The sequence below is a fragment of the Bradysia coprophila genome, chromosome X (genome assembly GCF_014529535.1).
Source record: "Bradysia coprophila strain Holo2 chromosome X, BU_Bcop_v1, whole genome shotgun sequence".
Lineage (NCBI taxonomy): Eukaryota > Metazoa > Arthropoda > Insecta > Diptera > Sciaridae > Bradysia > Bradysia coprophila.
Genome location: NC_050737.1, coordinates 8,600,725 through 8,612,401, shown reverse-complemented (window position 1 = coordinate 8,612,401; position 11,677 = coordinate 8,600,725). Strand labels below are relative to the sequence as shown.

Sequence of the window (11,677 nt, the reverse complement as noted above, 5' to 3'; positions counted from 1 at the left end):
GAGAGATTTCCCAGGATTGCAGCTTTACGTATTCGTAGGCTAAATAAATCTTCTTGACTTACAAATATAATTTAAAAAAAACGTTTTTTTCTTGCTGTGGACGGCATTCTTCATGGTTTCTATAAGACTTCATCGCAAAAAGAGCACTCCAACGTAAAAATTCAGTAAATAAATAAACATTAGGATGACCTAGCACTACGGTTTGGCTCAAAGACTAAAAGTAAACATTTCGTTCAAAATTAAAACTCTTGTGATATAATCGTGACAATCAGGACTCTGATATTATAACTCAGCCGTTGTCAAGTCGTAAAAGTATTCTGCTCGTATAAAGTGCAAAATTCAGCTATAAATGTGTCTAAATGGTCCAGAGGGCTAAACGACTCGTATTTTTTAAGAATTTTTAAGAAACATTTTGGAGTTCGGAGCAAGTTATTTGTTAGACTGGTTCAGGTATATTATGTATATCATATTTACTGCTCTATAACCATCTTAATTGCGCATTTGAACCTTGCTCCGAACCCCTAAAATATTTTTTTAATTCATAGAAAAAATACGGGCTCTCGATTTTTGCCTTACGGACTATTTAAACACATTTACACCTAAATTTTCTATTTTCCCTGGAAAAACAACATGTCTATGCCCTAGGCGACACACTACACAAATCGCTAATGTAGTCCTGCTGATAATTTTGAATCGTGTTACTGATTGTACTTCATAATTTTTCCCTGAATTGAACCTTTCCATTTTAATAACAAATATTCTCTGACGATCGCCAGATCATGCTAGTCTGGTACCGCAACTGAGCCCTGAGATTTTAACAAAATTATTTTTTCATTCGAAACTTCCGATCAGTGCTCCTTAGATGCGCTTCGTAGGCTAAATAAATCTTGCTGACTGAAAAATATAATTGAAAAAAGGATTTTTCTTGCTGTGGACGGTATTCTTCATGGTTTCTATAAGACTTCATCGCAAAAAGAGCACTCCAACGTAAAAACTCAGTAAATAAATAAACATTCGTAGCAACCAATTCAACGTTTGTGAGGTTAGGTTATATAAACAGTTTTATATCAAATTCACAGAATAAAATTAATAAAAAACGTCGCGAACCTCATAAACGAAGATATTTGATTGAAGTTATTTACGAATTCTCTCGAACAGATTGAATATTTATGTTTTATTTCCAACAATCACAAGACACGATGACACGACATCCAGGCACGATGACATTAACACTTGATATGACTTCTGGTAATGCAGGTATAATTTTTGTGAATCTACATGACTACAATCGATATGCAAGTTTTTGACATAGACGAAATGACGAAATAAGAAAAACCTCATTAACGAAATACTTGCAGGGTAGTTTTATTTCAATGAAAGGACATTTATTTAACTTAACAAAACTTATAAATTAGAAAGTTGAGTATTTTATTCAAAATGCGAGGTGAAGGTTATTAGTCTGTTATTAAAGCGGGGACCATTATTTATACCAAGGGAATAACTTCCGACGAATTGCAAAGTCCAGGATACGTCGCACTACATCCCTTAGTACAGGCAGAGCACGGAGTGCCGGTTGTATAAATTGGTCGAGCCAAAATATTGGTCAATGAATAGTTGCACACAATGTAGACATTTTTCCGTGAATCGGCGAAGGTAGTAACAGCACATCCGACTCGATTAGCACCGGCGGACACAATTTGTGTGAAATGACCGATTTGCGCACTGCGAAAATTAAAAATTTCAATTAAAATTTGAATCACAAGGGAAAATGCACCTCTCACAACTTACTCAGTGTCGCTGGGTCTGTACTTGTTGATGTAGGTCATGTCACAGTCTTTGTACTCATCGAACCACAAACCGAACAAGTAGTCAACGGCTTTGATGGTTTCAAAGTAGTTTGGAGTTGACATCACCATTGCGATATTTTGACCAGCATATTTGTATGTGGCAGTGTTACGGCACTCATCGTGACCGTAAGTGCAACTCTTGGCATTGTATTCTGCTAACTTAGCCAGTTCATCGTCCCACGTCTATACGTATATGATAATACGGTTATTATGGTTATCGTGTAATGAGTGAAGATTTCACTTACCATTTCAATCATTCGATTAGCGCTTTTGTAGCCGGTAATTTTGCCGTTTGCAATGTCGCTTCGTGCTTGATTATGTTTTTTGAGAAAATGAGCTTTCAACTCAGCCGTCATAGGTACTAAAGTGCGTTCAACGGGACAGTATCGTCCAAAATTATTAGTACTTCCACAGCCAACGTGTTTGGCATTAGCTGGACAATTTAGATTTTTCTGACAAAAGTCAAATGCAGAGACTACCTGCTTCAGTAAAATAGTTGCAAGCACAACGGTCACTATTGATGGATTCATGGTATCTTGTTGCAGTTTAGATTATTAGAATTATCGAAAACGAAACTGTTATTCGAAGCGGTTCGAACTGTGTGATGGTTTGTCACTGAATTGATGCAGACCTTAGTTTGAGTTTTCCTTTTATAAGAAGCCAACAGCTAATTTAAATAAAACAGTCAAAAAGATACACATCAAAATTGCGTTTACACCGGATAATAGGCCGTAAAAAATTCATTTTCCACCTGTGCAAATACGAAATTGTCGCTGCTGTTTACTTGACTTTTAATTCTTTTGGGAGGCAGACGTAAAGTTTAATATTCAGACATCATCAGTTTAAAATCCACCTTACATTGTTTTATCCGACTAGATACACTTATTACGTCACTGTAGCAATGACGAGACGAGACTAACAGAAATAAATCGAAAGTGACGTCATTCCCCCGTATGCAAGGGAATTTATTCCCTTGACTGAAAGTCAGGGTCTTACGCCAGAAAATACCGAAAAATGTCTGTAACCATACATGTACACTTTGATTGAAAATGTATGAAATGTTATGAAAAACGTTAATGTCTGTAACCGTTTTTTTCTTGTGGGCAGGATAACTCGAGTAATTCTTAACCAATTTCAACAATTTTTTTTTAATCGATGTGGAATTAAATTCTCGAGGCTAAGTTCGAAGATGAGCCATGTGGGATTAAGAATCTGGAAGTTATTCCAGAAAAACCTGATTTTACACTGTTGATAACTTCTCTATTTAATACGATACGATTACTTTGATGAAATTTGATTTTTTTTGGATGTGTGTGTAAATCATGTGAATTTGTTTTCGCCAACGATTGATATTAGAATTTATGGTAGACTATCAACTTGATAGTTGACTATCAACTTGTGAAATGTTATGAAAAACGTTAAATGTCTGTAACCGTTTTTTCTTGTGGGCAGGATAACTCGAGTAATTCTTAACCAATTTCAACAAATTTTTTTTTATCGATGTGGAATTAAATTGTCGAGGCTAAGTTCGAAGATGAGCCATGTGGGATTAAGAATCTGGAAGTTATTCCAGGAAAACCTGATTTTACACTGTTGATAATTTCTCTATTAAATACGATACGATTGCTTTGGTGAAATTTGATTTTTTTAGGGTGTGTGTAAATCATTTGAATTTGTTTTCGCCAACGAATTATATTAGAATTGATGGTATACAATCAACTTGATAATTGACTATCAAATTTGACAGTTGACTATCAACTTGCTTGATAGTTGACTATCAAATTCGACAGTTGACTATCAAATTTGATAGTTGGCTATTTGAATATCAATTATGAATTTATGTATAAAAAGAACGCATTAGCTATGTCTTTTGTCACTCCAGAATCATCTTATAAAGAGTACACATCGATCTAATGATCTATGATCTAATACCATAAAATGTTTGTCGCCTTACAATGTACAATTATCAAAAATTAAAAAGTATCACATTTTTGTTTTATGTGTGTTTTACCTATTGAAAACGAAAATGTGATACTTTTTAATTTTTGATAATTGTATGAAATGTGAAGAAAAACGTAATTGTTTGTAACCTATTTTTTTTTTGTCACCACGATAACTTGAGTAATTCATAACCGATTTTGATGATTTTTTTTTAATCGACGAGGAATGGGATTCCTGAGGCTAAGTTCGACGATAAGCTATGTGTGATCAACGCTTCGGAAGTTATGCCAAAAAATAGAAATGTAATAAATGAACAATATAGTTGATTTTCGATAATTGGTATTTGATAATTGCTATTTTATATTTTATTAATTAACAAGCAGCATATACCTAAAATTACATATACACTACAGTGAGTATATAGTATTACAAAAGTCAAGCAATTCTAACATTAGACAACTTCGACGAGTTACGGTATCGTAATGCAATATTAGACAGCTCGGACGAGCGATAAGTTTGATATTAGATCAAACCTAATATTGGACAACTCTGACGAGTGTGAAGTTTGCGGCCCGAGCGAAGCGAGGGTCGTAATTCACACGAGTTGCAGTATCGTATTGCAATATTAGACAGCTCGGACGAACGTTAAGTTTGCGGCCAAAGCAAACCAAACATTAGACAACTACGACGACTGAAGTTTGCGGAGCGAAGCCTGGGTTGTAATTCACACGAGTTGCGGTATCGTATTGCAATATTAGACAGCTCGGACGAGCGAGAAGTTTGCGATTAGACTAAAACTTATTATTAGACAACTCTGACGAGTGTGAAGTTTGCGGCCCGAGCGAAGCGAGTGTCGTAATTCACAAGAGTTGCAGTGTCGTATTGCAATATTAGACAGCTCGGACGAGCGATAAGTTTGCGGCCAAAGCAAACCAAACATTAGACAACTACGACGACTAAAGTTTGTGGAGCGAAGCGAGGGTTGTAATTCACACGAGCTGCGGTTATTCCCTTGACTGAAAGTCAGGGTCTTACACCAGAAAATACCGAAATATGTGGGTAACAAAAAAGTTTACTGTGCTTGAAAATATATGAAATGGCATGAAAAACGTTTAATCTGGGTAACAAAAAATCGTTCAAGGCACGATTTTTTTTTAAATATGTGGAAGTAAAATACCAACGCTAAGTTCGAAGATGGGCTATGTGGGACGAAGGATCTGGAAGCTATGCCATAAAAACAGGATTTTACACTGTTGATTATAGCCTCAATCGAAAAAGATTACTTTGATGAAATTTGAATTTGTTGCGTAGTGTGTGTAAATCGTATAAGTATGTTTTCGATGATGTGCATGAAACAAATAGGAAGAAAAATTTCGTCAGTACATGTCCAGCCTCTAACCGGTAAACATCTCTTGTTAGTGAACTGCTAACAACTTGATAGTTGACTAACAAATTTGATAGTTGACTAACAAATCTGATAGTTGACTAACAAATCTGATAGTTGACTAACAAATCTGATAGTTGACTAACAAAAATCCGTCTACTAAATACCAAAGAAAGATGTTTTTACTGTCTTACGGCAGAAAAATGCCTGCTTTCAAATGAAATGTGGTACATGTTGCGAGAAGGCGTTTTGTTCGTTCCTAGGGAATTCATCCTTCTACGAAATGTAATGAGAAGGCGTTTTGTTCGTTCCCAGGGAATTCATCCTTCTACGAAATGGTTTTTTTTTAAATTTTTTACCAAAGTGAAAAGGCCTCTCATCGTTCCATATTCGTTAAACTTCGCATCTACTCTGATTCAATTCGACAAAATGGCAATCAAACAGAATAATACATAGCTCATACGAGTTTGATTGGTTGATTGAAAATCTTGCTGCAAATTTATAAGAAACATAAGAACACAAAGATCATTCGGTCTTACGTTCAAAGATTTTTTGAAGAATTTTGTTGTAATGTATAGAGTAATCGATATATTAATGTTCTAAATTTGACAATTTTTTTAGGAATACAGCATATGTAAAAATAAATTAGGATCAAATGTAGGCATTTGTATCAGTGATGCTTCGGAAGTTCAACAATGAAAATGATCAAAAAGATATTGAAAAAAATTATCAGTCAAGGGACCTGACCCGCCCAAAAGGTGGGACCTAGTTTGATATATCTCAGAAAAATATCATTCCCTTGACTGTAAGTCAGGGTCTTATGCCGGAAAATACCCTAGAATGTTTGTATACCAAAGGTTGTATGAAATGTTATGAAAAACGGAATAGTTTGTCCCAATATTTTGCTTGTACACACGATAACTTGAGTAATTATCAACCAATTACCAATTTTATTTTTTTAATCGATGCAGATATCAATTCCTGAGGTTAAGTTCGAAGATGGGCTATGTGGGATTAAGGATCTGAAAGTTATTCCAGAAAAACAGTATTTTCCACTGTTGGAAAATTCAATCAATCGAAAAAGATTACTTTGATGGAATTTGATTTTGTCGGTTAGTTATATCCAGCTATCACGCATGCATGATAGTCAGCTATCACAGTAATAGTTGGCTATAGTCAGGGATAGTCAGCTATCACGGTGATAGTCATCTATCACGGTGATAGTCATCTATCACGGTGATAGTCATCTATCACGGTGATAGTCATCTATCACGGTGATAGTCATCTATCAGGGTGATAGTCATCTATCAGGGTGATAGTCAGCTATTACGGTGATAGTCACAGCTATTACGGTGATAGTCAGCTATTACGGTGATAGTCAGCTATTACGGTGATAGTCAGCTATTACGGTGATAGTCAGCTATCACGGTGATAGTCAGCTATCACGGTGATAGTCAGCTATCACGGTGATAGTCAGCTATCACGGTGATAGTCAGCTATCACGGTGATAGTCAGCTATTACGGTGATAGTCAGCTATTCACGGTGATAGTCAGCTATCACGGTGATAGTCAGCTATCACGGTGATAGTCAGCTATCACGGTGATAGTCAGCTATCACGGTGATAGTCAGCTATCACGGTGATAGTCAGCTATCACGGTGATAGTCAGCTATCACGGTGATAGTCAGCTATCACGGTGATAGTCAGCTATCACGGTGATAGTCAGCTATCACGGTGATAGTCAGCTATCACGGTGATAGTCAGCTATCACGGTGATAGTCAGCTATCACGGTGATAGTCAGCTATCACGGTGATAGTCAGCTATCACGGTGATAGTCAGCTATCACGGTGATAGTCAGCTATCACGGTGATAGTCAGCTATCACGGTGATAGTCAGCTATCACGGTGATAGTCAGCTATCACGGTGATAGTCAGCTATCACGGTGATAGTCAGCTATCACGGTGATAGTCAGCTATCACGGTGATAGTCAGCTATCACGGTGATAGTCAGCTATCACGGTGATAGTCAGCTATCACGGTGATAGTCAGCTATCACGGTGATAGTCAGCTATCACGGTGATAGTCAGCTATCACGGTGATAGTCAGCTATCACGGTGATAGTCAGCTATCACGGTGATAGTCAGCTATCACGGTTATAGTTGGCTATAGTCAGGGACAGTCAGGTTGAAAGTCAGCTATCACGCATGATCGTTTTCTAGCCATGACATAAAATATTTATAAAATTTTATGAAAAACCAATTTCTGAATCGCTATTCAAATGTATGGAATGACATTAAAAAACTATCATACAGAAAACTTTGAAACTCCCACGAGTGTGAAGTTTGCGGCCAGAGCGAAGCGAGGGCCGTAATTCGCACGAGTCGTGCTATTTTTTTCATGATTAAAGGTTTTGTGAATGTAGAAAGTACCGGGGGGCTTCCTTTTTGTACATAAGTGTAAGGGAAGAACGTCTATCGTACTATTTTATATTGTACCAAAGTGAAAGAGTCCTTTAATCGTTCCAAATTCGCATCTTCTACTTTTGTTTAACGTTAACAATAAGACTATAAAACTGAATAATAGACGACTTATACGAGTGGGACGTTTGCGGGCAGAGCGCAGCGAGGGCCGTAATTCACACGAGTCTTTGTCTATTTTTGTATTGTTGATTAAAAATCTGGCCGCAAATTTACAAGCAAATAGAGAACAGAAAAAGTGGTTTTCCAAAGAACTTGTACTCAAGCGAATGTTTTACATCCGTTATTTGTGATATTTCGGAAAATTGAAAAAATTGTCAGTCAAGGGACCTGACCCGCCCAAAAGGTGGGGCCTAGTTTCTATTAGGTACGATTTGCGTGTACGTACAGCATGCAACTGCAACTCATGTATTCAAGTAACAATTTACTGTAACTTCACATATTGTGATGCCTTCACGAATGTACCCAAACTACTCAAGATATGTTTCATTTCTAGTTTATTTAAGTTGGACTCTCGCTGCACTCAAACTCACTCGAAATATGTGTTCAGTATCTTTTTGCGGACTTGTATTACCTTGGTTTACAATATTGAGTGATTTTTTGTAGATGATGACGACTGCGACTATTTAAAAAAATTAAGCCGATTTCGGTAGGTTACATTTTAAGACAAGTGGAATTGGCTTATCTACCATTATTTTAATTCGTTTACTGTCACTACCTTTAATCGTAAGGATATTTGAATTTAATCGTAACGATATTTGTACAAGGTTTTTCCTTTTTGTCCTGTGATAAATAAAGTTGAAATGAATATTGAACCTTTCACAATTGCTAGGGTGACCCGAACGAACCAGACAAAGCGCTTTTTGGACAACAGCGTACATATTTAGGATGTACGTACACAATCTATTTTTGATTGACGATTTTAGTCTTGTCTTCGATTGTGCTACATTCTCTACGAAGACAGTAATGAAAATACAGTTGTGAGTTGACTTAGCTTTAATTTTATTAATTTTAATAAGCCTTCAACTATAAGTAGTTTAATTAAGATGTAATTATCATAATGGAATGACTTCTGTGGTATTGCAGAGTCCTGGATATGTTAGGCTACATCCTTCATTGCAGGCGGAGCATGGCATTCCAGTTGTATAAGCTTTTCTTCCTAAGATGTTCGCTAATGAATAGTTACACACGATATAGACATTTTTGCGCGAATTTGCAAAGCTTGTCAAGGCACATCCCATTCTACTAGCACCAGCTCTCACGATTTGTGTAAAATGCCCGATCTTTTTACTGAAAAGAAAATATTTAGGAAATTATGGACAGTTTAATTTAATTGGTATCTAGAAACTTACCCGGTGTCACTACGTCTGTATTTGTCTATGTACGTCATGTCACAGTCTCTATATTCGTCGAACCAAGCTTTAAACAATAAATCAATGGCTCTTTTACTTTCGAAGTAATTTAATGTCGACATAACGATTGCGATATTCTGCCCAGCATATCTGTGGGTCGCTGTGCTGACGCATTCGTCATGGCCATAAATACAAGTCTTGGCGTTATATTCTGCTAATTTAGCCAGCTCATCATCCCAGCCCTATCAAATGTATATAAAGTTGAATGTTTAGAAGGGTCAGACATAGGTCGATTAATTTCTTACCATTTCAGGCATTCCATTCGCTGACTTATATCCTCTAATTTTTCCATTTGCAATGTCACATCGTGCTCGATTATGCTTTTCAAGCAAGTAAGCTTTCAAGCCGACTGTCATAGGTACTAATTTTCGTTCAGACGGACAATTTGGGCCAAACTCACCAGTGTTTCCGCATCCAATGTGTTTAGAATTAGGCCTGCAAAGGTGTGCCTGACAATAGTAGTTATATGCAGTGATCACCAGTTTTGGAAAAATGCATGTAAGCAAAACGGTCATATATTTTGGGTGTATGTACATAGTTCAGGCTTTAATCTCAAAGATGTGGTTGCAAAAATAACTTTCCCGTATCAATGAACTGTCGTTGTATTTACGCGCTAACGTTGAACTAAAATGGTTAATTGTATTACAATTGGCTGAGCTAAAAAATACGCAGTTTTGAAGATGACTAAACATTCATTTATCGATAAAAACTGATCAGTCATATCCAGGAGATGCAACAGACTGTGTCAATAAGTTTTTGTTTTCTTTTGGCTACTTAACTATTCCATCGATCAAAAAATTAAGAAACACACACACCTCAATACAACTCATTAAATTAAGTTTTTCGTTTATTGACGTATTTAACCGATTAGAGGACTATGACTTAGCATAGCAATTAACATTTGCTGGAACTGCAATCTGCAAATATTTTTGTATTGTTTTAGGGGTATACGTTTTCGTAGAAAGTGTTCCTGCGAATTATCATTATCAAGCACTACAATGGATTTATTATTAGTGTTGCTACAATGAGTGTTACTAACTGGGAAAACTGTGATTTTCTTTTAATTGTTTCGGTTTGGCTCTCGGTTTTTATCCTAATTAGCCGAAAAAGATTCTAAGACAAGATACTCACATTTTACAGTTTGCCTTCTACATCGAGTACCACTACATCCATCGAAGTGTATGGGATGGATACTGTCTACTAACTGCAAGCCGAAAATCATTTTTGGTACAATTTATTTGCCGAATTTACTTAAATTTACTGAAATTTACCAATCTCATGTTTCGATAAATTCAGTACCTACATATATTTAAAAAAATTTTCCGTGACAGTTTTATGGGTTTGAGCAGGTAAGGAAACCAGTTTTAAAATAGGCTAATTAGCGTTAATCCTTTTTTACTCGAAAGTGCCTTTTTCCAATAATCATTTTTGGCAACAATCAACATCAGTCAATGTGACGAACTTACAAAGTGTAAGGAAATATTAATATTCCATAAAAAAGATAAAATGGTAAAATCCCCGTCCCTTTTTTATGCAGGTCAATAATTTTCTACCTTCATCCCCACTACAAATTTGTACGTACAAAAGGTCAGTGCAAGGGCGAGTATATTTAAGGAAGTTTTTGATTTTGGACAACAGAAACGTACTTCATTTCGACGTATTCAGAACTACTAACAAAGAGAAATTTGAAAATTCAAAAATGGCTCAAACACTATCCGTTGTATACGAGTTTGCATCAGCCTTGCTGTTATGCTGTTACTATTTTGTGGTTGACGTATTGGAGTTACTTGCGCGTTCAGATGGTTCCATGGCTCTACGTACTAGGCCCTAAGTATTTTTGCACATAAATCGAATAAATCTCATCCGATTTTGCTAGTTTTTGTTTCATTTGATAGATAATTGAATGCCGAATAGAATATGGCAAAAAAAGTTTCAAATTTGGGCCTTGGACTAAGGCCGCTACTCGGCCCTAAGTGTTTTTTGCACATAAATCGAGTAAGTCTCATCCGATTTGCTAGATTTAGTTTTTTATGGAAGGTAATTGAATACCGAAAAGAACGTGGCGAAAAAAGTTTCAAATTTGGGCCTTGGACTAAGGCGCTACTCGGCCTAAGTGTTTTTTGCACATAAAGCGAGTAAATCTCATCCGATTTTGCTAGTTTTTGTTATATTTGAGAGATAATTGAATACCAATAGAAAGTTGGCAAAAATTTTGGGTTTCTAAAATAATGTCGTAAATTGTTGGTTTTATTTGAGAGGGTACTTCGTACGCGGCTTTCGTAATTGCGCTATGCGCAATTTTAAAAATGAACACTGTCAGTAAATTTGACCATGCCAAACTTGACTTGCATTTGGTAACAGACGCATTAGAGGGTTGTAGACGTATTATAGGTTGCGGTCGTATTACGGCTACACGTATTATGGTAGACGAAATAGGATTACGGTCTACGGGCTAAGTCGCAGCAAACGCTCCGACTGTTCTGATGCCTTGTTCTCAATAGAGCTCGAAAAATAAGGTATAGTGTACAAAGAAAGTAATTTATTCGAAATCGTCTCTGATTTACATCGACGTTTGAAATTTTCAAAACCTATTTTTACCAATTTACTGGTGGGCCTG

At 36.3% G+C, this 11,677-nt stretch overlaps 2 protein-coding genes across 2 annotated transcripts; both read right to left on the bottom strand.

Moving 5' to 3' along the window:
* Positions 1 to 1,363: 1,363 nt before the first annotated feature.
* LOC119080377 (antigen 5 like allergen Cul n 1-like) lies at positions 1,364 to 2,482 on the bottom strand. Its single transcript, XM_037188685.1, has 3 exons — positions 2,093 to 2,482; positions 1,789 to 2,030; positions 1,364 to 1,722 (listed from the first exon to the last, which is right to left on the bottom strand). The coding sequence occupies exons 1-3, from the start codon at positions 2,375 to 2,377 to the stop codon at positions 1,485 to 1,487; spliced, it is 765 nt and encodes a 254-aa protein (XP_037044580.1). The 5' UTR covers positions 2,378 to 2,482; the 3' UTR covers positions 1,364 to 1,484.
* Positions 2,483 to 8,648: 6,166 nt separating this feature from the next.
* LOC119085737 (antigen 5 like allergen Cul n 1-like) lies at positions 8,649 to 9,769 on the bottom strand. Its single transcript, XM_037196205.1, has 3 exons — positions 9,306 to 9,769; positions 9,001 to 9,242; positions 8,649 to 8,938 (listed from the first exon to the last, which is right to left on the bottom strand). Exons 1-3 carry the CDS (start codon positions 9,594 to 9,596, stop codon positions 8,704 to 8,706), a joined length of 768 nt encoding a protein of 255 aa, XP_037052100.1. The 5' UTR covers positions 9,597 to 9,769; the 3' UTR covers positions 8,649 to 8,703.
* Between the last annotated feature and the right edge of the window lie 1,908 nt (positions 9,770 to 11,677).

Coding starts and splice junctions, on each gene's coding strand:
- LOC119085737 (XM_037196205.1), bottom strand. CDS start 9,596: ATGTACATACACCCAAAATATATGACCGTTTTGCTTACATGCATTTTT. Junction 9,243..9,305: donor CGAATGGAATGCCTGAAATG/GTAAGAAATTAA, acceptor TACATTTGATAG/GGCTGGGATGATGAGCTGGC. Junction 8,939..9,000: donor TACAGACGTAGTGACACCGG/GTAAGTTTCTAG, acceptor TTTTCTTTTCAG/TAAAAAGATCGGGCATTTTA.
- LOC119080377 (XM_037188685.1), bottom strand. CDS start 2,377: ATGAATCCATCAATAGTGACCGTTGTGCTTGCAACTATTTTACTGAAG. Junction 2,031..2,092: donor CTAATCGAATGATTGAAATG/GTAAGTGAAATC, acceptor ATATACGTATAG/ACGTGGGACGATGAACTGGC. Junction 1,723..1,788: donor TACAGACCCAGCGACACTGA/GTAAGTTGTGAG, acceptor TAATTTTCGCAG/TGCGCAAATCGGTCATTTCA.